General features: G+C 45.4%; 1 protein-coding gene across 1 annotated transcript in view; it reads left to right on the top strand.

The window, feature by feature from the left end:
- Eprs (glutamyl-prolyl-tRNA synthetase) overlaps positions 1-27699 on the top strand; it is a 61358-nt gene that overhangs the window by 4011 nt on the left and 29648 nt on the right. Inside the window, exons 2-13 of the mRNA XM_004626879.2 lie at positions 1984-2068; positions 4402-4501; positions 5758-5914; positions 8274-8413; positions 10395-10489; positions 14807-14933; positions 15540-15732; positions 17572-17743; positions 19817-20050; positions 21136-21220; positions 21639-21698; positions 27224-27334. Of these exons, the coding sequence (XP_004626936.1) occupies positions 1984-2068; positions 4402-4501; positions 5758-5914; positions 8274-8413; positions 10395-10489; positions 14807-14933; positions 15540-15732; positions 17572-17743; positions 19817-20050; positions 21136-21220; positions 21639-21698; positions 27224-27334 (1559 nt within the window). The remainder of the gene's footprint in view (positions 1-1983; positions 2069-4401; positions 4502-5757; positions 5915-8273; positions 8414-10394; positions 10490-14806; positions 14934-15539; positions 15733-17571; positions 17744-19816; positions 20051-21135; positions 21221-21638; positions 21699-27223; positions 27335-27699) is intronic.

The following is a 27699-nucleotide window of genomic DNA, read 5'->3' as shown; positions in this document are numbered from 1 at the left end:
TCTCTCAAATAAATAAATAAATAAATAAAAATTAAAAAAAAAAATTCATGGCTAAAGCTGGGCATCGTGGTTCACCTGTAATCCTAGCACTTGGGAGGCTGAAGCAGGAGAATTACTACAAGTTTAAGGCCAGCCTGAGCTGCATAGTGAGTTCAGGGGCAGGACAAACTGTGTGACCCTGTCTCAAAAGACCAGAAAACAAAAAGAATGCTTGCCTAGCATGTACAAGGCGCTCTGGGTTTAATTCTAGCACCACAAATGAAATAAGATAAGAATTCACAGCGGTAAGTTGTGTTATTTTTATTTTCTATTTTAAAAATTAATTTCAATTTAAAAATTTAGTTTTGTGTTATTTAGGGTACCAGTTATAAGTACACAGATTTATGGACAGATATGAAGTGATACAGTATATAAATCTCCACTGCAACAGTGACAGCGTAATTATTTGGTCACTTCAGAAAAAACGTCCGCATGCCTCTTTGCAGTCATCACTCTCCCACCCTTGCACCTGTTGGTGGTGATCTGCTTTTGGTCACTTTGCTTTGCTTCTACAGTTTTGCGTGGACCACATCATCATGTGTTCCCCTTTCCACCTAGGATAGATCTTTTGCAATTTATCTGTTTTGTTGCCTATAACGGGTTCATTCCTTTTATCTGTTGGACTGCATTTTGTAGTGTGGCTGTGCTAAAATATCTCATTTACTTTAAGGGTCAAGTTGCCCTAATTTGTCAGCAGGAACCTTTCCAACCTGGCTTCTGGGTCCTTTTGGCATAGCTCTCATGTCTTTTGATTATTCCTTGGTGTCCTTTTCTGCTTTGTGCTACTCCAACAGAATACTATTCAGTGGCTCACTTACAGTGAACAGGAATTTATTAGCTTTAGTTCTGGGGTCAGAGAAACCCAGAATCAAAGGATCTGGCTACGACGACGACCTCCCTGCTGTGTCTTAACAGCAGGAGAGCCGAGAGATTGCATGAGAAGGGAAGGGGCCAGCCCAGTGTTAGTCCATACCTGAGGGCTGAGGCCTCCCAAACTAAGTACCTCGTTAGGGCCCCCTTTCTTAGTTCTGTGACAGTGGGAACTACTCTACAGCATAGGCTTTAGAGGGCTCAAACCACAGGTAGGTTTCCAGCACAGTTCTCCAGGCTTCTTTTGTGCTTTCCCTGACAGGGTCCTGTTTCCAGTAGAGCATGATATTTAGAAACGAGTTCCAGTAGTTGGCACATAACCAGATCAGGGGACAGAGGATTAATGAATGATTCAGTAGACTTTCTTATCGTGTTTTTGCAGTCTGAGGTGTGGACTGCTTCAGGCCCACGTTCACGTCTTGCCTGCCATCTGAGTAGCAAGTGGCGCTGGGCTTGGCCATTGAACCTCTCAAGTGTCCTCTTCAGTGGGAGTGAAAGGAACTCCTCGGGGGTCTTAGAAAGGTTATAGCAGTTGTACAGCAGTTAGCATTCTACTTAGCAGTAGCAATCCGTCCGGCACTAGGGGTTTTGATGGTAGCTTGTATTTTGTATTTTTATATGTGTTGTCTTGTTTTTTTTTTGGCAGAACCAGGGATTAAACTCAGGCCCTATCTCCCCGGCCCCTTGCTTTGTCTTTTTAAGACGGTCTTGCTATGCAGTTCAGGCTTGCCTTGTACTTGCGGTGATCCTCCTGCCTCACTGTCCACCCCTGGCCAGCACTTCATTTTTATACAAGACCGTGTTCTACTTGCTTCCTGTCTTTTGAGGCATGAAAAGATGAATTTGAGTGTCAGGATCTGGAAGCTGAGCACTTTAGCATGCAGAGTGCTATTGGTGGATTGTTATTTCTGTAAGACAAGAGACTAGACTTCCTGTCTGCAGACTACTGGGCAATAACTTTTGTCCTTTGCAGGCCTTACTGTTGGCTTGTTGACTCATTCTCACTGCTTTATGATTCAAGTTGCAACTCCCACCTGGTCTTAAAGAAATATCTTCTCATCCTGTCCTTTTCAGAAGCCTTGCTGGCGGCAGAGCACGTGAAAGGTGATGTCAGCATTTCTGTGGAAGAAGGGAAAGAGAATGTTCTTCGTGTTTCGGAGTAAGTGCTTTTGCATCTTAATTTTCAGTACTAGCATTTAAAAACATTCAGCATTGAATATTGTATGCTGGTTTCACTTGCAAATTAGGCAGGCTGTTCCTAGAAAGAATTATGCTTCATCATCCTGAGGAACAGAATGCAGAGGCTTCTGCTTGTCAACTAGCTGTGTGGCTCCACTCATATCTTGCTTAAGAAATTAGGAGTGCAGAAAAGGGTTTTTATCTACGGTTTTAATTGTATAATAATTATTTTGGTGGGAAATTAGAACTAGCTAAAGTCAAGTAGGACAGGAAATAAACGTGGTCTGTCCACAGCATAGACATCAGCACTGGAGAAGGGAGACTGGGGAAGGATCGAGGGGTACTGGGGACTGAGCCCAGTACCACTCATGCAGCACAAAAACGGCCTCTTCACTGAACTGCATTCCCCAGTCCTTTTAGTTTTGGTTCTTTATTTTCATTTTTTTAAATTTGTTTCTGGTGTTATAGATGCATTTTTCTGTGTAGTTTGAGGTAGCCTTCAGCGGCCCACCAGTAGCCAGGCTGGGGAATTTGTGATGATCTTTCCTTGGGCTGGTGGGAATGCAGGTATGCACATCATGCCCAGAAGATTTAAATGTATCTTTAAGCTTTCGCTGATTTGTCCAAGTTACATTTTATTTATTTATTTATTTGTTTATTTATTTTGGTGGAACCAGGGATTGAACTCAGACCCTTGTGCTTGCCAGGGAAGCACTTATTCCACTGAGCCATCTCCCCAGCCATCCAAGTTACATTTTTTATTTATCTTCGCCACTGTTTGCTTAAGGCTTTCTAAATGACTGGCCTTTTTCTGAACTAAAAGAGATGAAAGCTGCTAAGTTATATGTTTTATTCATGGGTGATCTGGCTGAGCTGGTCATGTGGGGAACCTCTGGGGTTCTACCTTGGTTCTTTCATCCTCTGGCTTCCACAGTTATCTGAGAACACCTCCAGTTCGGCCAGCGTTGGCTCAGAGGGTCGCCTAGCAGAGTGAGGCCTGAGAGTCTGCTTTCTGGAACCTGCCTTCATCCAGTCCTTAGTACAGCTCACTTCCCTCTGCCACCCAGAGTGTGGGTTCCATCGGTGTTTCACATCCTTGGGAGAATCTGAAATTTAAATTTTTTTTTTAATTGATCTGTACTTACAAGTCCACTTCTTCAAATCTGCTTTGGAAATTTTATTGCTATTACTATGTGTTTCTTTAGTCTCTTTATCTTATGACCTTGTAGTGGGTTTTTAATCCATCCTGACAGTGTCTGCTTGGGTGTTTTGCAGGCAGGGTTGGGCAGTGTCATCTGGGCTGGAACCTCTGAACTAATTTTCCTGCTTTAGCCTTCTGGGTAGCTGGGCTGCAGGAGCAGCCATTGGTCCTGGTGTGGCAGGGTTTGAAGCTGTTCGAGCTGCCCTCTTTCTCTGAAAGTGTCTAGAACTAGCCTCTTTTCCTTTTTTCTTAGTGTTGGGGTTGAATCCAGTACCCTGACCCTGAACTGCACCCTTTAGTTAGCCCTTACATATTTGTAAATTTTGAGACAGGGTCTTGTTGCTAGTGGTCTTCCTGCTTCAGCTTCCCAAAGTGCTAGGATTACATGGGTGAGCCACCATGCCTGGTGCTCATGTGCCCCATGCTCACATACGGCATTTGGCTTCTTGGCTTTTACTTTGACTCCCTGTTTTCTCCATATCCCAGTTATGTGTTTATATTTCCAAGGCTACACAGGTTATTTAAAATAAAAGAAAGAAAATTGTGGAACATTTGTTGAGAAGGGGAATAGTGAATTTAAATGGCTATTTCAGAACAGATTGCCATGTGATAGAAAAAAGAATGGGATTAGTAGAGGTATTTTAAAAAATATTTATTTATTTATGTATTTATTTGGTGCAGGGTCTTGCTATACAGTTCAGACTATAGTGATCCTCCTGTCTCAGCCTCCCCAGCGCTGGGATTACAGTTGTGCACCACCCTGCCAGGGTTTTGGGGCCAGCATGGTATGTGGTACTAGGGATCAGACCTGGGTCCTTGCGCTTGCCAGGCAAGTGCTTAGACTGTTAAAACAATATTAGTAGTGGGGGCCTGGCCCTAGCTCAGTTCTTTGGGGGCCGGAGAGATGGCTCAGTGGAATAAGCACTTCCCTGGCAAGTGCAAGGGTCTGAGTTCAATCCCCAGTTCTGCCAAAAAACAAACAAACAAACAAAACCAATATTAGTAGAGAACATTAAATATAGTAAGATTTATGCTTTTACATTTTTCCTTATGTCTTATGACTACTGGCTTGCTAGAGCAGCCATAATATCTAACCTCTGTTTGTGTTCTAGAAATGTGGCTTTCACGGAAGTTAATTCCATCCTTCGCTACCTGGCTAGAGTTGCAAGTACAGCCGGGCTGTATGGTGCTAACCTGATGGAACACGCTGAGGTAAATGCAAACAGTGTGTGCTGTGTGCTTTATATTTCTGGTTTCATTGGTATTACGCAATATGAGTTCTTGAGCCCAGGACATGCACATGAGTGATAAGCATTCTATCACTGAGCTACATCCCCAGTCCTTTTTTTTTTTTTTTTTTTTTTTGGTGGAACCAGGGATTGAACTCGGGTCCTTGTGCTTGCCAGGCAAGCACTAATTCTACTGAGCCATCTCCCTGGCCCCTTCCTGGTCCTTTTCACTTTTTATTTTTGAGATAGAGTTGCCATGAGTTGCCCAGGCTTGCTTCACACTTGGAGTCCTCCTGCCTTGACCTCTTGAGCAGCTGGTATTACAGGAATGGTACTACTCTGCCCAACTGTCATGCTGGGGTTTTGGGAGACTTGTCATCTCATGAGAATATTCTTCTTGAGCATAGGAACAGAATGTTAGTTATAGAGCAAGTTAAGAAATGTTCATTTTGTTCTTAATTTTCAGGAAAATTCTCGGGTGGAGGTTGTAGCTCAGGAGGATGGCCAAGTATGCATGACCCCTAAATTCTAGCATGGCAGGAAAAGAGGCCCTTTTTTATAGTTCTTACTTTGAATATTTATTCCCAGGCCCCCCTCATTCCCCTCTGCGAGCCCTGGCATCTTGTAGCTGGTGGACTGCAGAGCCCGTCCATCCAGCCTTGCGTAGAGCAGGGGCCTACAAGAATCAAGAGCTGCATTGCTCCTGGTCTGGCGCTCAGCATAGCGTCGAGATGCATGCCTGACGCGGCTGCCAGTACCAGAACTCTCAGTACTTCTCCAGAGTTGCTGGTTTTCCTGAATATGAATTCTACTCTAGCTTTCCTAAACTTAGTAAAATTCAGAACACAAGTGATTGTTACTGCTTACTTGCTTGTTCTTTGAGAGATTAATCCGCTTGGCCAGATACTATGTTTTGGGTTAGGTCAGTTGATTACTCTTTCCTCCCACCAGTTCTCAGTATTTTTTCTTTCATGAGTCACCTCTTTGTCGTGTACCCCTGACATAAAAAAATCACAACAAAATGTAGCATTTATCTGAGTGCCACTGCATATCCCAGGCAGCCAGAATCAACTCCACATAATGGTGAATTCTAAAATTGGAGGTAAGAACTGTCTGGTTCTGGCTGAGGAACGCAGTCTTGCAGCAGTGGTGCACGTTGCTCCGGGTAACTAGCATCATTTCTCTTGGTCTTTTTTAAAGCCACACTATGGAGTACATTTCTTTTCTTTATATTCACAGATTGATCATTGGCTGGAGTTTAGTGCTACAAAATTGTCTTCATGTGATTTGTTTACTTCTGCAATCAACGAGCTTAATCATTGCCTGTCTCTGAGAACATTCTTAGTTGGGAACTCTTTGACCTTAGCAGATTTTTGTGTCTGGGCCACCCTAAAAGGTATCAGCTAATAATTCCATTTAAAATACTCTGATTTCCTTCCCTTTTTCTCTCTTCCTCTCTCTTCTTCCTAAGTCCCAAGTACCTGAGATGATAGATGTGTACCATTGTGCCTAAGATATTCCATTTTAATCGTCTAACATTTTAGTGGGTAAGAAGTGTGTACGGGCGCTGGAGAGATGGCTCAGTGGTCTAAAGCACCTACTTGAAACAAGCTTGGCAAAGCACAGGGACCGCGGTTCAATCCCCCAGCACCACATGCCAGCCAGCCCCGCCCCCTGGTGGGCTGAGCTGGCCACACACACATACAATAAATAAATGTAATAAATAAAAAATAAATAAATAATTAAAAAAAAAGAAGTGTGTACACTTCCGTATATGCATATGCATATGCATGTGTGTGTATCTACATAGTTCTGCATATGTGTATATGAGGCACAGTCTAGAAATGTAGTGTCCTAGGTACTTTCTTGTTGGGAGAAAATACCTGAGACTCACTAGTTAAAGGAAGACAGTTATATTTTAACTCTTAGTAGAGATTTTAGTCCATAATCAGCTGCCTCCGAGGCAGGACAGCGTGGCGGAGAAGAAGCAGTTCATGGCATGGCGGTGGGAGACAGCACAACTCCTTCTTTCCATTAGTATTCCATCCAGGCTGTGAGCCTATTGGTTGGTGCCACTCACACCCAGAATTGTGCTAAACCTAGGATCCAATGCCTAAGATCTAGTCACTCCCACCTCTGAATTCCTGAAGCTTTGGGGGACTTCTGGATTTAAACCCTCACAGTGAATGGTTAGGTTAAAAACATATGTGACGGTAAAAGACACATTGCCATGAGTCCCCCTCATAACACTCCCTCCTGCTCTGAATGCACTGCTGCCCTCATTCTTGCCACTTTCTGAAGCAGATCTGGGGAGTCCTCTTTTCCCAAGTGTCTTTAATTATGCCATCCTGTTTCTCTCGATGTCCTGAATGGGAATGGCAACTCCAGTCAGTCTGGCCTTACAGGGCAGCCCTGAGCAGAGGACAGCACTGGCGGGCAAGGTGAGGGCAGGCTGACTGGGGCTAGCACTTTATTTTTTGTGGAACTGGGAATTGAACTCAGGCCCTTGCGCTTGCCAGGGAAATGCTTGTAAAACTTTGTTTTATTGGGTTTTGTTTTTTTTTTTTTGCAGAACCAGGGATTGAACTCAGGCCCTTGTACTTGCCAGGGAAATGCTTATTCCATTGAGCCATCTCCCCAGCCCCTTAATGTCCTGAATGGATTCAGCATGTTTTACCTTTTATGGTCATTTGGAATTTGGGAAGAGCCAGCAGTCAAATGCTGCCAGATCTGGCGAATAAGAGGGATGAGAATATACCATGATATTTTACCAGCCTCCTTTCTGTGGCCGGCATTGGCAGCAGCATCTAACATATTTTTGATCATACCTTGTAAAGACATGAAGAAAGACTTCTAGAAGAGCTTCAAAAGTGGCAAGAATGATAGGCTAAGTGTGTTCAAAATGAGAGGCTTTAATAGCAACGCGTCCTCTTAGGCAATGATTTCTTACAGAGTACATGGGCCAGTGTACCAACCTTCCTCACAGAGAGACAGCCCTTCCCACTGCCCTGTGCTGTAGGTGGTCCCTGTGTCTGCTGCCCCTGGGCCTCCCATGGCCCTTCTTTTGGAGCTGCTGTCCTGCTTCTGCCAAGGAGCCGCTGGCCCCTTTGGCAGCACCCTCTTGCTCAGCCCTTTGACTTTTTATGTTTGAAGGCCGAGTCCTGCTAACGTGCTGAGGCCAGGCTCAAACTTGGAGCCCTCCTGCCTCAGCCTCCCGGAGTGCACAGTTTACCTTACAGGTTTGTACCACCACACCTAGCCACAAGTGACTTCTTGTTCTCTTTACTTGATGTTCTTAAAATTTTCCTTAATTGTGAAATGAAGTTTTGGCCTTACAATGTAGCAGGAGGTAAAGATGGGATCCTGTGTTAGGGAATGTCAGTGAATTGAACTTAATTCTGGAAAACACATTAGAATATTAGCAAACATTTGTATGTATGCCTAGATTTTAAACATTTTGCTGCAGGGGCTGGAGAGATGGCTCAGTGGTCTAAAGCACCTACTTGAAACAAGCTTGGCAAAGCTCAGGGACCGCGGTTCAATCCTCCAGTACCACATGCCAGCCAGCCCCGCCCCCTGGTGGGCTGAGCTGGCCACACACACACACACAATAAATACATGTAATTAATAAAAATAAATAAAAAAAAAACATTTTGCTGCAGAAGCACAACTTAAAGCTAATCTAATTTACTTAACAATGACAATTCTAAATTTGGACATTTCTTGAATGGTTTTGGAATTGTGTTTGCTGACAGAAAATGCTGCATGGCAGGAAGAGCTGAAGCAAAGTAAAGGCCCGGTGCACGTGAAGCGCTGGTTCAGCTTTCTCGAGGCCCAGCGGGTCTTCCAGTCAGTCAGTGCCAAGTGGGGCGTCTCAGCCAGCCAGGCCAGGACGGTAAGCTGCCTGCCTTTCATTTTTTATTTTCTCTCTCCTTCCTTGCTCCTTCCTTCCTTCCTTCCTTCCTTCCTTTAGTAGTATCTACAGAGTCTCGCTATGTACATCAGACTCATGGTGATCCTCCTGTTTGTAGCCTCCCAGGCACTGGGATTACAGGTGGGCATCACCACGCCCAGTCTCAGTTGCTGTCTCAGTGGGGCCGCCAGGGCTTGTGGTGCCAGGGATCAAACCCCAACCCCTGTGCTCTGCCTAAGCAGGCACTTTAGTCCACTGAGCTATCTGGCCAGCCCAGTTGCCACCTTTCTTTGTGACCCTGACACCTCAGTCTAGCTGAAACCACAGGTTTCAAAACAAAAATGATAATTTCTGCTCACAAAGCTTATTTTCTTTTCAGAAATGAGCGAAAGATCTTAGACTCCACCACTTTTAAGTCTTGGTTTGAGTTTTTCTGTTCAACTAACTACATAAAATATAAAAGCCCTGATCTTTTTTTTCCCCCCCTTTTGGTGCTGGGGATCGAACCTAGGGAGCACTTAGCTACATCCCAAGCCCTGTGTGTTTTGAGATATGATATTGCCAGGGTGCTCGACCTGGCTGTGAACTTGAAACCCTCCCATGGAAGCCTTCTAGTGGTTGGGATGGGAGCCACGGGCCACGCTTGGGCCACAGTGCCTGGCAAAGCACTGATCGCTGTGGAGCCACGCTGCGTTCAGTCTCATAGGTGTGCAGCTGTCTTCCTGAATCTTCTGTGTATGGTTCTGCTTTTGTCTGTATTGGGGGATTTAGCCCAGGCTCTCACACATGCTGCCACAGTACTCTAGCATGAAGCCTGTCACTTGCCTCTGTGCTCTGGATTTGTTTCCTTTTTTTTTTTTTTTTTTGTGGAACCAGGGACTGAACTCAGGCCCTTGCGCTTGCCAGGGAAGTGCTTATTTTACTGAGCCATCTCCCCGGCCCCTTTGTTTCTGTTTTTGAGACAGTCTTGTTACATGGTTGAAAGTGGCCTTGAATTCACTTTGCAGGACAGGCTGGTCTCCAACTTGGGGGCTTTTCTGCTTTGGCATTGCCTCCCCAGGACTGGGATTGCAGACACGCACCTCCACACTGGGCTCTGGTGTTTGCACCTTTGAGTCCTGGGTTCTGCAATCTTCTCCTGATCTTTCAGGCAGAGTAGTATGGAGAGAACAGTGGGAATGTCCTCAGCCCCAAATAGTCTTCTCTCAAGATTAGCTTTCCATGTCAGGCATCACCCAGTGGTGTTTGTTGACAGTTTTTAGGTGCAGTGAAGTTTTGCCAGCTGCTATCTGCATAGTTAAGATGCCACAGCTTACTCAGTCGGTTTTCCTAGAAGTCTTCGTTAATCCTTCACCAGTTTTTGATCTAATTGCTAAGAATTCCCATTATTCTCATAGCCAGAGGTCTGCTTTCTGTCCCTCCCCATGGTACTGCTTTTGCTGGAGGCCTCCTTGACCTCTGTGTAGTTAGGTGCCTACCCTCGGCCTGAGCTTTGTGGGCTTCTTTCTCTGAACTGTCCAGGACACTGTCTTAGAAAATGCAGATAGATCATTCCTTTGCCCCTGAGCACTCTTTGTGGCCCAGAATGTGAGAGCCGGGGATAAGCACACCTGTGGTCTAGTCTCAGCCCTGGCCCGACACTGCTGGCCATGGCCTGCCTTGCTAGCCATGGCTGCCCTGTGCACCCCAGGCCCTTTCCTCTAGCTGCATGGCCACACACTCCTTGGCCAGCCTGCTATGTGCTCCTCCGAGTTTTTCCTCAGAGCCTCTGCTGCATCCCTTCCCTGGCGCGCTGATGACACCCACACGTGTGTTATACTCCACACCAGCTCAGGATCCTCCAGTTCGGGGTGGTCCTGGCCATCTTGTCAGGGTGCCTGGCACATAATGGGAACTATTTGTTGAGTGAATGTATCCCTAAGCATTACGCTGTGTGACTTCATGTTGTGGACATTGTTTTTAGGCACCAGAGAAGAAACAAGATGTGGGGAAGTTTGTGGAGCTTCCAGGTGCAGAGATGGGCAAGGTTACCGTCAGGTTTCCCCCGGAAGCCAGTGGGTAAGGAGACCTCCTACAGCCATGGAGTTGGTCTGTGGCGAATTTTAAATCAGGGGTCAAATATTTTTAATAAGTTGGTATAGAAGGACATGACTAGTATTTTCAGAGCAGGGATTAAAATTCTAAACATTTTAGTAGTTTCTCAATTCTTTACTACCTAGTGTGTATTTAATGGGCAGTTTTAGTTCCCTAATGGAATGAAAGAGGCTTGTGTTGTTAGAACTAAGGATTGAACCTAAAGTATTTGCACGGAGCTGCACAGCCCCCCAACCCATTTTGAGACACAGTCTTACCATGCAGTTCAGACTAGAGCTTGCAGGGATCCTCCACTTTAGCCTCCCAAGTGGTGGGGTTACAGTTGTGCACACCCCCTTAAATTGAGACAAAGTCTTGCTAAGTTGCCCAGACTGATGTTGAATTTGTGATCCTCCTGCTTCAGCTTCCTGGAATGTTGGATGGTAGGGTATGCCATCCATCAGAGGTAGCTTAACAGTTTAATTCATTCCAGAATTTTAGTTGCAAAAAGAAAATACCTAAAAATAGAACATTTTAAATATACATCAGGCATCCATGAATAAGATATAATTTTTATATAATTTTGAGATTTGGAGACATAACATTTATTTATATTTTTGAGACAGGATCTCACTCTGCAGTTCAGGCTGGCATTGAGCTCCCTTAGTAGCCCAGGCTGGTCTTAAACTCACAGTGACCCTCCTGCCTTAGCCTCCTGAGTGCTGGGATTACAGGCATGCACACTGCTCCTCGCTGGGGACTTTTCTTTAATTAGGAGTTGTATTTATGTTCTTAGCAATCCTTTCAATTAATAGTTGATGTCATGGTGGGTATTTTTTCTCAAATGAATGAGAGTCTTACAAAGTTGTACCTAGCTCATTCTGTTCTTAGTGGGCTTCCCAGCCCCTTTAACTGTTGGTGTGTGTGAACAGTGTCTGAATCACTCCGGCCTGGCTGAGTAGGCCTCACCTGGCCCTCCCGGAGCCGGGCGGCGTTTGAGCACCTGCCCAGCTGCCTCAAGTGCCAGGCCAGGCTCTGGTCTTCCAGCGACATCAGTGTAGGGTGTGTGGGCTGAAAGCCACCAGCCCCTCTTGGAGCCTGCCTGATAGCAGAGTGCTGTGCTGAGCTTTATAGAAACATGACTCTTCTCAGTTTAATTTCAGGAGTTTCAGATTTTATCTCCTTTTTTTTTTTTTTGTTTTTTGGAAGACATGGTCTCCCTTTGTAGTTCAGGCTAGGCTCAAGCTCACAGGAAAGAAATGAAAGAGAAATAGTGACTGTGGAAAATTAGCAGAATCAGTCATCGAGTGATGGGTAGTTCAGTGTGACAGCCATAAATAATGCTCAGCTTACTGGCTTCATTCTCGCTGATGGCATGGCCCCTGCTGGCCAGTGTTCTGTTCTGTGCACTTGGTGAGCGTTTGTTGTTCTTTTGAGGCATGTCCTTCATGCTTTGATAACCACTTTTAAAAAGAAAACACTTTTCCCCATAGTGAATCATCATGTGTTTCTGTCACCGTTACTTCTTAGCATAGTGAGCTTCTCACAGTCATACGTTTAGTGTGAACTATATTTGTCCCTGTTAAGTTAATGTCTTAATTCAGAGACGGTGTTCTTAGCTCTGTTTCAGTTTTGGAATTTAGTATATAAATCAGTAGTTGAGTTCCTAATTTTGATCATATCCGCCTTACACTGCTAAAGTGTTCTTTGTTTTTCCTGTGTACAGAAAGGACAAAAGGCTCATTTTTGCTTGGTGTATGTATGTGTGTGACAGATACACACAGACACATATTAGGGATTGAACGTAGGGCCTTGTGCTCAGCTATATCTCCTGCACTTCTGAGACAGGGTCATGCTGAGCTGCCAGGCTGGCCTTGAACTTGTGGTCCTTCTGCCTCAGCCTTCCATGTGCTGAGATGAGCGTGTGCTCCCACACTTGGGCATGTGTGTGCCCTGTTAGGAGCAGACACTACCCAGTAACCCTAACAGCCCTGTGAGGAAGGTGGGCTATCTCTGTTTTACAAGTGCTCTCAGATGCTGAGCCATACACTTCAGTAACCTGCCAGATTTAAACCCACACCATCCGGCTGGAGTCTGCAGCTAAACTAAGCATTATACTCTTGTTACGTGGGGCAGGAGCCAACTTCAGGATCCCTGCTCACTAATACAGCGTGGGTCTTAGCTGTTTTATTTAGGCTGTGCCTTCAGTATCCTGGGACTCTGATGTAGTCCTTGTGTTCTTGTGTTACTTCACATTCACACATAGCTTCATTTTAGTCTAAGATTTGCTATGATTTCGTCCTCGTCATGCCTCATGCTGGAGATTGAGCCCCACTCTGGGTCCCTGCACGCCTGCCATGCCTCGGTGCTGCTGTTCACTTAGCCTGCGAGTGGCAGCTGAGCACACAGCGGGCTGCTCTTGGGCAGGCAGTGCATTTAGCCTTCCTCTCTTTCGACCATGGGGATAGTTGTGGCTGAGTGCATTGTGTTCGCTGAAAACTCTACATTATTTCTGTTTCTTTCTGAGAAGTTACAGTCCTTTATTTTACTTAAAATAAGAATTTAATTTTAGAATATTTCAGGTTTACAGAAAGTTGTAGAAGTAGTACAGAAATGGCCTATCATTTGTCGTAAGTAATGAGCCAGTATAGATACGTTTTTGTTTGGCTTTGTTTAGATGGAGCAGCTACCTAGCCCAGGCTGGGCTCAGACTTCCTGCCCGAGTCTCCCAGAGTGGTGGAGTTACAGGTCCAGGCCCCTGTGCCCTGCTCAGTAGATTATTCTGAATGAAATCCATACTTTTAGAGATTTCTCTGGCTTTTTTCTGATGTCTTTTTTTCTGTTTGAAGATCTTTAGGATAGCACATACAGTTCTTTGTTTTTTGTAAGAAGTTTTGAATAACTCTAGCTGTATTACATTGTAATTGTCTGTGTTAGCTGGTGCAGGTTAACCCTTCTGGAAATAAATGATTTATCTGGAATGACGTGGATTTCTAACATTGGTTGATTTTAAGGATGTTCTGTTTTTCCTTTCTTACTGTATTAACTGAGGTGTGCCATCCAACTGGGTGACCAGTTTGAGCACTGAGCTTTGTCCCCAACTCCTCTTATTTTTGTGTTTGAGACAGTCTCACTACTTCCCCAGATTTCTAGTCCCATCCCCCTGCCTAGCTGGCTGACAGGCAGACGCTATCAGGAGCACCTGGGTTGCTGTCTTAAAGTGCGGCTCCTGCTGTTAGCAGCTGAAAGTAATAAAAATGGGTGTGAGTTACTTAAATGGTTTGTTCATACCTCGGAGACTTTTTTTTTTCCTGTCTTTTGGAGACAGGGTTTCACTGTGCAGTTCATGCTGGACTTGACCTCGCTTTGTGGCTCAGGCTGGCCTCAAACTCATTGTGAACCTCCTGCCTCAGCCTCCCAAGTGCTGGGATCACAGGTATGCCCCACTGCGCCTGGCTAAGGTTGGAGATTTTTTTTTTAATCTTTTTGATTCACAGCTTGGTTTCTGCCTGGTCAGGTATGTTTTCAACAGTAGGGGTGTGGAATGTTGCTTTTTGCCCACTGCATTGACAGAGAAATACTTTGATGAGATCTTCTTCTATGCCTCTCAAAAATCAGCTCATTCCCAAGGGAACAGAGTACTGTTTTCATAGATCCTGATGTGTGGAGTGTTGGTGCTAGAGACCTTTGAATTTATTTGGTGTCCATGTTTTTTCTTTTTCTGTTTTTTTTCCTTTTTCTTTTGGTACCAGAATCGAACTCATGACCTTATGCTTGCCAGGCAGGTACTGTGCCACTGAGCTGTGTCTCCAGCCCCTTTGAAATCACTTGGTTAGGATGTTTTTATTAGCGCTTGAGAAAACCGAAGCTTAGGGAAGTACCATTGCTTTTCTTGGGTTCCGGCTTCTCATGAGCTGTCTGCCTTAGTCATCCTGCTGCTTGCCAGCAGGAGCCCAGGAAGAGTCTGGCCCAGTAGCATCAGGTCTTAGAAAAGCTGGGCCATTGGGGAGCACCAGGAAGAATTTGCCTCTGGTAAATGATTGTTCCTCTTGCGAAGAGTAAGACTTGTAAGCTTGTGATGTGTGCAAGCACTTCATTCCTTTGTGAGAGTGTATGTGTGAAGTAGTTTTTAGGTTTATTTTATAAATATTGTACTGTCTTGTCTGTCAGAGCCAGATCTTTTTATAAGTCGGCTGGAGTACCAGTTGGAAGTTGGGTTTAGTTCTCATCTCCTCAGCAAGGTGAGATCGCAGTATCAAGTGAAAGCCTGCTAACGAGTCTCTCTGGAATGTTTTGTTGTAGTTACTTACACATTGGGCATGCAAAGGCTGCTCTCCTGAACCAGCACTACCAGGTTAACTTTAAAGGGAAACTGATCATGAGATTTGATGACACAAATCCTGAGAAAGAAAAGGAAGATTTTGAGAAGGTAATTAAAAGTGTAGTGATGCCATTTCCCAGAAAAGCTCCTCCTCCTAGAGGGTGATGGGTGCCTGCACGGCTCGGGCTGCTCTTCTCACCTCACCTGTGTGTTCCATGTCTGTGACCTCTGACAAGGATACAGAACTCCTGTAACAAAGAAAAATACTCTTCTCTGATTATTATAAAATTTACCTAAAAGCTTCTCCTAAAGCTAACAGTCTCTCACTGGAAGCAGGTTTCTTTTTTGTTACATAGTTTAAGTTTTTGAATGAAACACTCAATCATTACCGGAGGCTATGATTTTCTCCTCTTCTATCCTGTTTATTCTGAGGTGCTGTGATGCTTTTGAAGTGGGTTAGACGATTGCTGGCCCGGCCGCCAGCCACCAGCCTTTCCAAGCACATGGCTCCGTCACGGGGTCAGCGCTCTCCGGCTCTCTGCTGGAAGGTGGAGCCTAATAACACAAATAGCCTTTTTTCCTGACCTTATTATCATACAACTTTCATACCCATTTTCAGGCTATATTACATTTGCTCAAAATACAGTATCAAGGATTAAAACACTTAAGAAAACACAAAAGCTGCGCTGATGCTGTTGTAATTTCTCATTGCAGGTTATCTTGGAAGATGTTGCAATGTTGCATATCAAACCAGATCAGTTTACTTACACCTCAGATCATTTTGAAACTATCATGAAATACGCAGAGAAGCTAATTAAAGAAGGGAAGGCTTATGTGGACGACACTCCTGCGGAACAGATGAAAGCAGAGCGCGAACAGAGGGTGGAGTCCAGACACAGAAACAACTGTAAGGCACATTTAGTGTTGCAGAACTTAATTCACATTCTTGGGCTGTGCTTCCTCGGGGTACGTGATTTCTTGTTTACAAGAAAGGCTGGTTTGAGGTTGATTCATGTTAATTCATCTCTTTTTTTTTTTTAATTTTATTTATTTATGTGTGTGTGTGTGTGTGTGTGTGGCCAGCTCAGCCCACCAGGGGGCGGGGCTGGCTGGCATGTGGTGCTGGGGGATTGAACCGCAGTCCCTGTGCTTTGCTTAGCTTAGCTTGTTCTAAGTAGGTGCTTTAGACCACTGAGCTGTCTCACCAGCCCCTATTACTCTTTTTATCTTGTCTTTTTGAGACAGGGTTTTGCTATGCGGTTCAGGCTGGCCTTGAACTCACTTTGTAGCCCAGGCTGGCCTAGAACTCGTGGTGCTCCTGCTGCCTCAGCTTCCCGGGTGCTGCGATTATAGGTGTGCACCCCAGCCTTTGTTCTCCTACTGCTTTCAAGCACCACAGATGCGTATGAAGTGTGTGTGTTCTGAGTTTACTTCTTAGTGTTTTGTGTGCCTTTGTTTTGTTTAAAGAACTCCCATGACAATTGTTTTCTTTTTTTGAGGCAGGGTCTTGCTAGTAGCCCTGGCTGGCCTTGAAATCCTGGTGGTCCTCTTGCCCCTGCCCCGAGTGCTGGGCTGAGAGGCCTGCACCGTCACACCCACTGTTAAAATGTCTGGTGCTTAGTGCTGTTAGCGCCCTGGTCTCCTCAGTTTGTGGGAGTGTGTGGTGTGATGTTCTCAGTGTCACTGGGAATCACTGTCGCAGAGCCAAAAGAAGCCTTCCTTGTCCCCAGTATGCCTCCTGGAAACTGTCAAAACCTCTACACATAGCTTAAAATGTAACTGTCCAAGGTAGTTCATGAGTAGACTTGCAGGTGTGCTTGATTCTTTTTTTTTTTTTTTAATTTTTATTTATTTATTTGTGTGTGTATGTGTGTGGCCAGCTCAGCCCACCAGGGGGCGGGGCTGGCTGGCATGTGGTGCTGGGGATTGAACCGTGGTCCCTGTGCTTTGCTAAGCTTCTTCTAAGTAGGTGCTTTAGACCACTGAGCCATCTCACCAGCCCGCGCTTGATTCTTTGTGTGTGGGTGAAACACTATGGCATCCCTGGTGGTCCCTGGGCCAGTGTCTTTAATGGCACTTCCTTCTTCGCATGTCCCCGGCTTCAGGGTTCTGATGTGGTGGGAGCACAGGTACCTGGGAGAAGAGTACTTTTTCCTGTATCGCTGTTTTCTGTCAGCTCTTACTTCCTTCGATCCACATGCTTCCTGCTTCTCCCTGGGAGGACAAGAGGACCTTCAGGGAGCCCCCGGGCCCAGGCTCTCAGCCCGAGCCGTGTTCTTCAGACGGGCACGGGCTGCAGCGCCAACGCCCGTGGGCCCCAAGGGCTAGGCCCGACATTCTGTCCCCAGGTTCATGAGAGGCAGCGGAGGAAGAGAACCATCTGCTCTGCAGGCCCTGCTGTGCATGAGGGAAGAGGAGGAGGCTGGCAATCCCAGCTGGGCAGGACCATGGGGCTGCGCATCCTCACCGTGCTGGGGAACCGAGGCGGCAGCCTATGTGGCCTCTCCTCTGCTGTCCTCTGGAGCTTGCTGCTGGGAGGGAGGGTGTCCCCAGATGTGCATTAGGCCTCCTTTATAAGGAAGTGCTGTGTTTGCCTTTGCCATTTGATACTGTAATCACTACAGTTTTTAAACCCGTGAAATCTGTTTACAGTGCAGTAGGAAAACTTGAATCAAATAAAACTTCTGAAGTAATTTTAATTCACATCAGTAACACCTTAGATAAGTTGTCGTATGTCATTTTATAGCTGTTGAGAAGAATCTCCAGATGTGGGAAGAAATGAAAAAAGGGAGCCAGTTTGGTCAGTCCTGCTGTTTGAGAGCTAAGATTGACATGAGTAGTAACAACGGGTGCATGAGGGACCCCACCCTTTATCGCTGCAAAATTCAACCTCACCCGAGAACCAGGAGTCGATACAAGTAAGTGTTTCCTGCACTGCCACTTGGTTTCCATTCCACATGGAGCAGAAGCGTCATACCTGTCCATCCTGGCATTCCCTGGCCTGGCCGCCTTTCCTCAGGGCTTCTCGGCAGTGGTTGTTTCCGTTGAGGTCGCTCATAGGTTATTTCTTAGATGCTTGTGTGTATAAATGTCCTTACTCCCACCTCCTTTGCTTCTCATGGAGTGGGTGCAGGTGAAGGACGTCACTTCTTGGCCTCCCCCACCCCCGGCTGAGGTCAGGGTCCCTGATGGACACACCTTGCTGGGTGTAAGTTCACTGCTGAAAGCAGAAAGTCATAGTATAGTTACGGAGGTGTGACCAACACACCAATACAAGGAAGTAGCACTGTTTTTTAATTTTTGATTAGGTTTTTGAGGTAATAGAACTTGTGCTTTTGTTTTTGTTTGTTTGGGATCTATTAAACCCAAAGCTTTTGCACATAATAGATTTTTTTTCTTTACGCAGATTCATTCTGTCCCAAATCTTTATTTTATGTAAACTATAGAATATAATTTTTGCGATATTTTGAAGAAGGAAGTATGTACATACAAATGCCAGGATATAACTTCTGAAATAACTGGGGTGAAATTCCCACAAATGATGGTCTGGCTGGACCTTTCTTTAAACTCAGGTTTCATTAGGGATCCCTGTGCAAGGCGTGTACGCATATGGCTTGCATGTAGGTCTGTCTGTCTGCACACGGTGATTACTGCATAAGCAAATGCTTTGAATGCTTGTGGAAAGAGATTGTGAGATACACATTTTTGGTGGCAAGTGACTACAAATCACAGTGCAGCGGTAGCTTAGGTCTTATTTTAAAAACTAGAAGATATAATGCAGTAATGTATTTATAAAAGTGGAAAATTTATACTGTATCTATATCTTATTTTCAGTGGAATTTTTTTCCTGTACTGGGAATCAACTTAGGACCTTGTACTTGCCAGGCAGGTATTTATGCCATTGACCTATATCCCTGGTCATGTAACATTTTAAGCAGAAATTGTTTTTAAGACTATCCATCATAAGTGGGATTTTAATTAGCATAATTTCCTTTTTCACCTTGCAAAGCACTCTATTCTTTGTGTTTCCCTGTTTGCAACCTGGTCTCACTGTTGCCCAGTTGGTCTCACTCGTGATGCTCCTGCCTCAGCCTCTGAAGTAGCTGGGATGATAGGCATGTGCCCCTGCACCTGACTAAGTGCTTGGTTCTATTGGGTAGTCCTGGGGATTGAGCCCACAGCCTTGTGTGTGCCAGGCAGGTGCTCTAGCACGGGGCACATGCCTACTCCACCCAACTGAATTGTCAAATGGCGTCTCACTGAGTTACCTTGGCTGGACTTAAACTTGCAGTCTTCTTACCTCAGCCTCCCGAGTAGGCACGCACTGCCTTGCCCGACTGATGATTAAGTGTGCTGCACTGCATCCCTCGGAGACCCTTGGGTTTCCTGCAAGGCTGAGCGGTAGTGTGCAAAAGCTGGAGCCCTCGACTCAGCCTGGGTATTGCTTATTGCTTCCTACCATGATAAATGTTGCCCAGTACAGGTAGAATTTTAGAATTTGCCAAACCAATTGTGTATTAAATCACAATTTTTTTTTTTTTTTCCAGAACCAGGGATTGAACTCAGACCCTTGTGCTTGCTAAGGAAGCGCTTATTCCACTGAGCCATCTCCCCGGCCCCACAAATTTTGTTTTTTTGTTTGACTATTAAGTGGGCAGCTGACTTTTGAAAACCTAGTATTTTGATAGACTTTGAGTATTATAAGTTATAAAATCTGTTAATTTGTTTGTTTGAAGTAGGTCTCACAACGTACTCCAGGCTGGCCTTTAACTTGCTGCAGCATAGGCTGGTCTCTGCTTGCAACCCTGCCTCAGCCTCCTGAGTGCTGGGATTGCAGGCGTGAGCCACCACTCCCAGCTGGGAACACCTGCTGTCTCCTGAGGCACTCTTCACTGGGGACAAGTTAGGGTTTAGATAAGACTCGCTGCCTGTGACCACTTGTTCTGAGAAGCATGGGTGTTGTATGCTGACTTTCAAAAACTTTTTTCCAGTGTATATCCAACGTATGATTTTGCCTGCCCCATAGTGGACAGCATTGAAGGTGTCACTCATGCCCTGAGAACCACAGAGTACCACGACCGAGACGAGCAGTTTTACTGGATTATTGGAGCCTTAGGCATAAGAAAGCCATATATCTGGGAATATAGTCGGCTAAATCTCAACAACACGGTGTTGTCCAAGAGAAAGCTCACGTGGTTTGTCAACGAAGGGCTGGTGGATGGCTGGTAGGTGTCTACCTAGGATTGACAGACAAGACCGGGTTTTCACAACTGCTTCAGCCTGGGAGGACTGAGCGGAGGTGGCCGTGGAGAGGCCTGAGCCCCTGGGCTGGCCCACCACATGCTCATGCTGCCAGCCTGTGAGGCCCTAGGGGGCCCTGGCACCTGGTGTGCCACCTCTGCTAGAGGGAGAGCCCTGTGGTCCTGCTGCTCTGGTGACTACAGCCCCTGCTGTGGCGTCTGCCCTGTGAGTGGGACCTCAGGAGGGAGGTGGAGAGGAAAAGGTTTCTGCTGCTGCAGCAGTCGTATTTGGGGAGCTCCCGTCCTGGACCTCAGTGCTGCATGGGGCGGGAGGCTTCTGTGGACTGAGGGCACTGTGTGGGGCTCGCCTGGGGGCAGGGGAAGATGACTTGGTGCACACGACCCTCACATGGATCAGCATGCTCTCCTTAGGCGCCAGGAACTTAACTATTTGCTGTTATACTGCTGTCAGCAAATAGTGACCAGCAGATGTGTTACAGAATGCAAACTTTATGCCATTTGACTGTGGAACTGAATTTGAGAGAAGTCAAGCTTGTCGTGGGTCTCCTAAAAGCTGTCCCTACAGAATATTAATCTGCACGTCTTTGGCCCTGTGTTCACACATCTGCCAGATTCTCATGGTCACATTAGGATAGAGAACTTGAACATGTGTTAAGTGCAATGAAAAAAAGTACACCAATGCATGGGTTTTCCATATTGGAAAATGTAATCATTGTATCTTTTTTTTTGGTACTGGGATTCAAATTCAGGACCTCATGTTTACCAGGCAGGCGCTGTACCACTGAGCTAAATCCCTCACCCCAATCATTATATCTTTCTAAAAATGCACTTTTATTAGTCCCAAAATACCTTTGTTATTGTAGTATTTGCTTGGAAGGCAGCTTTCTTTTCCATGAACCTGGGCTCACTGAGGTACCTTCAATTTGTATTTGAGCTATTTATTCAAATATTTAATGAGCCACATATAACTTGTTCCTTACCAAATACCAATAGCTCTAAGTGCTGAGTTGGGAAACTCCTCGGTGCTTACGTGTGTCCGTGTTTCCCAGGGACGACCCGAGGTTCCCCACGGTGCGCGGCGTGCTGCGGAGAGGGATGACGGTAGAGGGGCTGAAGCAGTTCATTGCTGCTCAGGTGAGCCGGCCAGTCCCGCACAGTCTACATTCCCAGGGTGCACCAGTGTCCCTGCAGGCAGTACTGTGTGGTTTGGTTCTGCCCCTTGCTTGCGCTGTACCATATGAGGGAAGAAATGCTTTTAAAGGAGAGAAATTAGCACTATTTGTCCTTGGGAGTGGTTGGGAGTGTCCCGAGCAACTAACTGCGGCTGGATGGTGGCAGCACCAGTGTTCTACTTATGAAGTAGCTGGCTGCTGCTGACCGCTTTGTAGCCTGCGCTGTGACAGCACAGTGTGACCTGGCACACACCACATGCTAAGCTTCAGATCTCAGTGGAAGTCAATTTGCAGTATTTATTGAGCTTTTTTTCTAAACATGCTAACAGTCTACTGAATACTTCCTGTGTTTAAAATCATTTTACTGTTTTTTTCTCAAGGGCTCCTCACGTTCCGTGGTGAACATGGAATGGGACAAAATCTGGGCATTTAACAAAAAGGTACGTGTCTCACTGTCAGCCCTGTTCTCTCACCTCCAAGTGTCAGATGGTACTCACGTGGAAGTCAGTGTGCTTATACCATAGTAGAGAAATGCGTGAATAATGGTATCATTTTGTAGACTTCCAGGAAAATGGAATGTTTTCCTTTGTAAATACTGCACAGGGGCATTAAGCCTAGTAGCTACCCTGACAAGTAACCATAATTGAAACAAACCAACTTGGACTTGGAAGTGATAATAGCATTTTCCTTATATCTTTTATGAACACTCTGCATTTCATTTTTCTGCTTTCAAGCTGCGAGCCCTCTGTAAGAAGGTATTACTTAGTGCTTTTATTTGCCTTAGCTTTAAGCATATTATGTGTTATCTGAGATGTTATAAGCTTTACAGCACAATCACATTTGTATAAAATCTGTAATGGGCACTGCTAATGCAAATGCGTTGAAAACGCATTATTCCTAGTTTTAAAATTGTGTCCTCTGGTCTCAGTGGCAAAGGAAAGACTCGTTTAGCTTCACTGTGCCGTCCCTGTATGCTGAGAGGACGTGGGTTTAACATTCCGTGTCACACTGCATCGCATTGTGAAGGCCCATCACTGTGATCCCTAGCTCTGAGTCCAGCCTTTATTATTTTTTTTTTAATAAATGAAATATTTTCTTAGCTGAAAATCAAATGAGGAATATTGCATATTGCCATCGCTACTTCCTAAGTGGAAGCAGGTGCTTGGACACTATAATAAGGCAAAGCGTTCTAATGCCGTGTGGTAAACTCAGCTCTGTGATTGTGTTCTGTGCGCCCTGTGTTGGGATTGCTGCCTGAATGTGCTCATGTCTTGCCTCAAGAAGTAGTTGCTTGTCTTGCATGTGTCTCACATTTTATTTATTGTGTCTGATCATTTTTGATATCTAATGGAATTATTAATTGGTTCTTTCTGTTGCTGCAGTTACTAATAATACATGAGTAGAATTTACAGGTGAAGATAACTGATAAACTTCTCCATTTTTTTTGGGGGGGGGGTTACTGGGTCTCAAACTCAGGACCTTGGGCTTGCCAGGCAGGCGTTGTGCCACTGAGCTGTCTCTTTGGCCAGCCCTCTATGTATTTTTAAAGGTTCACACTTTCATATATTCTACATAGATTTGACAGCAGTCTAAATAAATATACAGAAAGTCTTTAAGTTATAGATGTTCATTAAGTATATGAAGTTTTAATTTCACTGCAGAGAATTCTGTAGGCTCTGTGGGAGACAAGCGTGCGCTCCTCTCCTTCCCTGTTCTGCCCCTGGAGAAGCTGCTTTCAGTTCCTTCTGCGCTGATTCTTCGGCACTCATTGCCCACACCCTTAACTGAAGTGCGCGTGCCGCTCAGCTTCAGTCTCATGCCTTCTGTTGTCTTTCCACGATTACTGAGAGGGGCTTAGGTATTATTCACTTGTTCTCCTCACCTTTTGCTTTCTGTGTAGCCGAGTTCCAGCTCTCCCCTGTCCTTGGCTTACTTTCCTAGTTTTTCTCAAAGTCCAGGAGTTGACTCACTTTCCCACCCAGAGCCTCATACCCTTTGGGGATGCTTGCAGGTGCGTCTTGGGGACATCTCCACCAGTCTTTTGTACTGTTCATGCATCTGTATTAGTGCTCTGGTAGCTTCTGAGCACAGCTGTCCACCGGCTTTTGGTTCATCTCCTGGAATTGCTCTGGGTTTGTCTGGTGTTTGCTTTGCCTACATTCTGGCTCTTGTTCTTTTGGTCACTTGAGGCCAGGGTTCACTGTTGTTTCCTGGGCCGTCTCAGCGCCTGGGCTGTAGCTGCTCTCCGCCTCAGCCTGCTGAGTAGCTGGGACTGCAGGTGCCTGCCACCACACCTGTCGTCACTCTCTTGCTTTGCTGTGCTCTGCCCCAGAAGTTGCCTGCGAAGGGGAACATGGCGTGAAGAGTTTGGACACCTTGTATGTGGCTTGGTTTTTGTGCTGGGGATGCTATGTGTAGGGCCCTTTCTAAATGTTTTGTTCAGACCTCCTAAATGGCATCTCACCAAGTTGCCCAGTGGGGTCTGAACTTGTACCCTTTGCCTTGGGCCTTCCAGAGTGCCATGTGTGGCTGGCTCCACTCTTCACTTGGACATCACACGAGGAACCTTTCTGCGTGTGTGTCCTTCCATGTCCCAGGACTGTGTCCTTGCCGGGATGTGTGTTCCTTTCACTCTGGGAGGCTTTCTGGGATTTTCTGTTCCCTTCCTTTCCTTTCCTCACCTGTTCCTCCTTTCCTTGTGAGCTGGAGGCCAAAGCCCGCCCTGCCCACATGGGAGGCCAGCGAGCCCTGTCTGCTGTGCACGCTTTCTCCTGGAACTCGGCTGGAGTTCTGGACCCGCCTCTCCTCTATTTTTCTCTCTTATGTTCCAATTTGAGTTCTAACTCTATTTCTGGTAGATCTACTCAATTTTATTTGCTTACTCTCTCGAACTTTTCATTCATTCCATTGTATTTCCAAGATGTCTCTGAATTTTAAAAATACTTCCTATTAATGCTTCAGGGTTCCAGTTTGTTTATTTTTTATTTTTAGGGTTACAGTGTTAATATTAAGTTGTGGTGGTACACATTTATAACCCCAGCTACCTGGGAGGCTGAGGAGGGAAGATTGCAAGCTTGAGGCCAACCTAGGACACTTAGTGAAAGCCTTCTCGAATTAAAAAAGGGTTGGGTTTTTTTTGTCTGCTTTTTTTTTTTTTTTTTTTTGAGGCCTAGGGATATAACTCAGTGGTAGAGTACCTCTGTGTTCAGTTCCCAGCACTGCCCAAAACAAATTTCTTTCCCTGTAGTATCTCTGTCCTCCAGGTTGGTTGTTTTGGGTTCTCGCTTTTATACTAAGGCAGTTCTCAGATGCTGGTTAGCTTTGGTTCTCTGCCCAGATTTAAAACTGGAGGCTGCTGGGGAGAGCCATAGCTGAGCTTCCCTGCAGGTGACGTATGGGCTAGCTGGGAAACCTCCTAGTCAGTAACTTTTGTCTCCTCTTTGGGGCTAGCAGCGCTTCCACAGGTGTTTGCTGCAGCTGCCCCTGCAATGAGGCACAGCGCAGATCTGAGGGCTTTTCCTGCCCATCATGCCTTGGCTTGCCCTGGCTCTTCCCTCCCCTTCCTACCTACCACATGGCTAAATGTGGGTAGGGAACAGGTGTCACCTGACTGTGTGCAGGGGAGAAGTGCCCAGTCTCCTCAGCCTCCAGAGTTTGTCCCCCAGTCTCCTGGACTTATCCTTTGTGCCTTTTCAGTGTGATGTGGAGAGAGGTGAAAGTAGAGGGGTCTTCTCAGTCTGCTTTGTTCATGTTGAAGTCCAGGATATTCTACCCTTAATGTCATCTTTAAGACAGGAGCATGTGACATTTGGGTCGGTGGTGAGGTGAAGTCACTAGATTTTGTACTTGTTTTCTTGGCTTGACTTTGCATCCTGACAGGAAAGTGTGCGTAGTATTTCCATGTTGGGGTTACATGTACTATCACGGAGATCCACTTTTTAAAGAAGACACTTGTGCTGTGCTGACTCGATAGGAGGCATTTCGTAGGCTGGCCTTGCAGTGACCTTGCTGATTTTCTTGTTGCTTTTACTCACATGCTAAACTTTCCAGTCCAGGCAGAAAAGTCACAGCTTGAAGGTTCAGAGCTATTGTTTCTGTCAACCTTCATTTACTGCTTTGATTTTTAAATTTCATTAGTATTTTAGTAGTGGTCTGCCAGTTTTCCATAAGCCTCATCCCATCCCCCTTGCGTCTGCCCCTGGCTGGCCAGGTACATACACACTGTCTCCCTGGCCCCCAAGGAAGACTTGTGGAGCCTGCCAGTGGGAAAAATATTCTGTTATGCTACTCTGCACTGTCCTGCACTGTGAGAAGAGATACGTGAAAGGAGCGGCTGTGGCTGGACAGTTGCAGGCTGGAGCCATGTTCCCTCCAACCCTGGGCTTGCCCCATTGCCTGTGTGGACGTCTGTCTGCGTATGTCACTGCACCTGTTGGCGACATTTGGGATTCTGGGATTAATTTGAAGACCACTGCTTTAGAGTCTTTAATAATTGTGATATTGGCACTGAAAAGGAATTAAGTCTTTTAAAATTCAGCGTTTCTCAAACTCATCTGACCCTAACCAAACTGTAGAGTACTTGCTAAAAATAGACTTGCAGGCTTTATTTCAGACTGTGAATCATCATTCTGTTCTGCGCTGCTTTATTTTCTTAGTTCTTTGCCTCCTGCAGTTCTGTGGATTGCACAGGGCTTGGCCAAGTGCAGGTGCTCTGCTACTGAGCTGTGCCTCAACCTCAGAACCCCAGTTCTGTGCTAGCAGTGGCCTCCTGATTAGCCCATTGTGCTAAGCAGGTTCAGCTCTGTCAGCCGAGGACACTGAATGAGGGCCCTCAGCTAGGGCCATCTTGGGTTTCTTCAAAGAAATTTGCTCTTACCAGCCTAACACTAAACTGAGTGCTGTGGTACAGATGAACTGTTTGATCACACTGCCCAGGAGATGCAGAAAGGAGGGCCCTGAGGAGGAATGACCTTGAGGTCTCAGGGAAGAGTTGACCAGTGAACTTAGAGGGGCTGGGTAATGTTTGAAATTACAAACCTTGCATGAATGGCCTCCGCTCCGGGGGTGTGCGTAGTTTCCACAAAACTCTTTGCAGAAGTCAAATAATATCCTCCTACACTTTTCTAAATGGGAAGAGTAACTGTAACTGTACTTAGCTATTTGACTCTACATTTGGTTTTAGCTGTGTCTTTCACCCTAGTGCTTTATATAGTATCTAAACACTACTGTCAGGATTGGTCATCATGAGTGGTTTCAATAGTGAGGTGGGGAAGGGCTCCCCCTGCTGTTAGGAGGTAGAATGGATGGCAGCACGAGTGTGGCGCAGGTCTGGCAAAGCAGAATTGAAATTCATCTCCTTATGTTCCTTGCTAGGCCTGGGGAACCATCGGTTCCTATATGTTAGTTTGTAGTGAGTGTCCCAAAATGTTTGGGACCAGAAGTCTTTCAGATACAGACTTTTGGTTCAGGGATGCCCAACCTGATTGTGACATACTACACTTTTCATCTAGAGCGTTGCCTTATTATAGTGACTAATGCCATGCTTCTTTTGATGGCAATGTTTTGCCTGACACTGGTTATAGAAACTGATACTGAACTAAAGATGCCAGGATTTTCTTGAAATGGAGTTCTGCAACAATACATAATCGAACATCTTTTAATATTAAGGACTAATGTGGATCCCACAGGGTTCTCCACTGCAGATACCAGATTGGAGGATTATTTTCAGAATGTTTCTATTCGTTTGCCAAATTATTCTTGGGAAGGGACTCTGAATCGATCCTGTCATCTTGGCTTATGATTCCTTTCCCTTTTTCTACTTGACATTTAAATATTACTGAAGCAGTGTCAGATGAACCAAAAAATTAGTAAATGCAGTAACAAAGAAAGCCAGTTGCCATGCTGTGCTGTGCCTTCTTGTACTTGTGGTGCAGTCTCTACTGTGACGTGGCTGTGCTCATTGCAGGTCATTGACCCTGTGGCCCCAAGGTATGTGGCGCTGCTGAAGAAGGACGTGATCCCTGTGAATGTTCCTGAGGCGCAGGAGGAGATGAAGGAGGTGGCCCGACACCCGAAGGTCTCACCTTTTGTCTCTGTTAAAAGAAGGAACCAAATAACAAAAATAAAAACTGCTTTCCTAGCAGTAGCATTATTTGGGAGTGGGTTTTTTTTTTTTTTTCATAATTTTATTGATAAACAGCAAAGAGACAGTTTCAAATCAAATCGGTAGGACAGTTTCAGTAACTAACACACTGCATATATTCTTCTTAGTGGTTAATTGCTGTACAAGATGCGGACTTGAGATCCTATTTACAAACACCATTAGAACAAATAATTCTATTCTTTAAGAGAATGTAACTATATATCTATCCTAACCATTTTGAATACACAGATACAAAATGGACATTCATCGGTATACCCCTTTTATTCTAAGTTCCGTTA

The sequence above is a fragment of the Octodon degus genome, unplaced genomic scaffold (genome assembly GCF_000260255.1).
Source record: "Octodon degus isolate 3935 unplaced genomic scaffold, OctDeg1.0 scaffold00017, whole genome shotgun sequence".
In the NCBI taxonomy this organism is placed as follows: domain Eukaryota; kingdom Metazoa; phylum Chordata; class Mammalia; order Rodentia; family Octodontidae; genus Octodon; species Octodon degus.
Note: the sequence above shows the minus strand (reverse complement) of the source record. Positions and strands in the feature narration are given on the sequence as shown.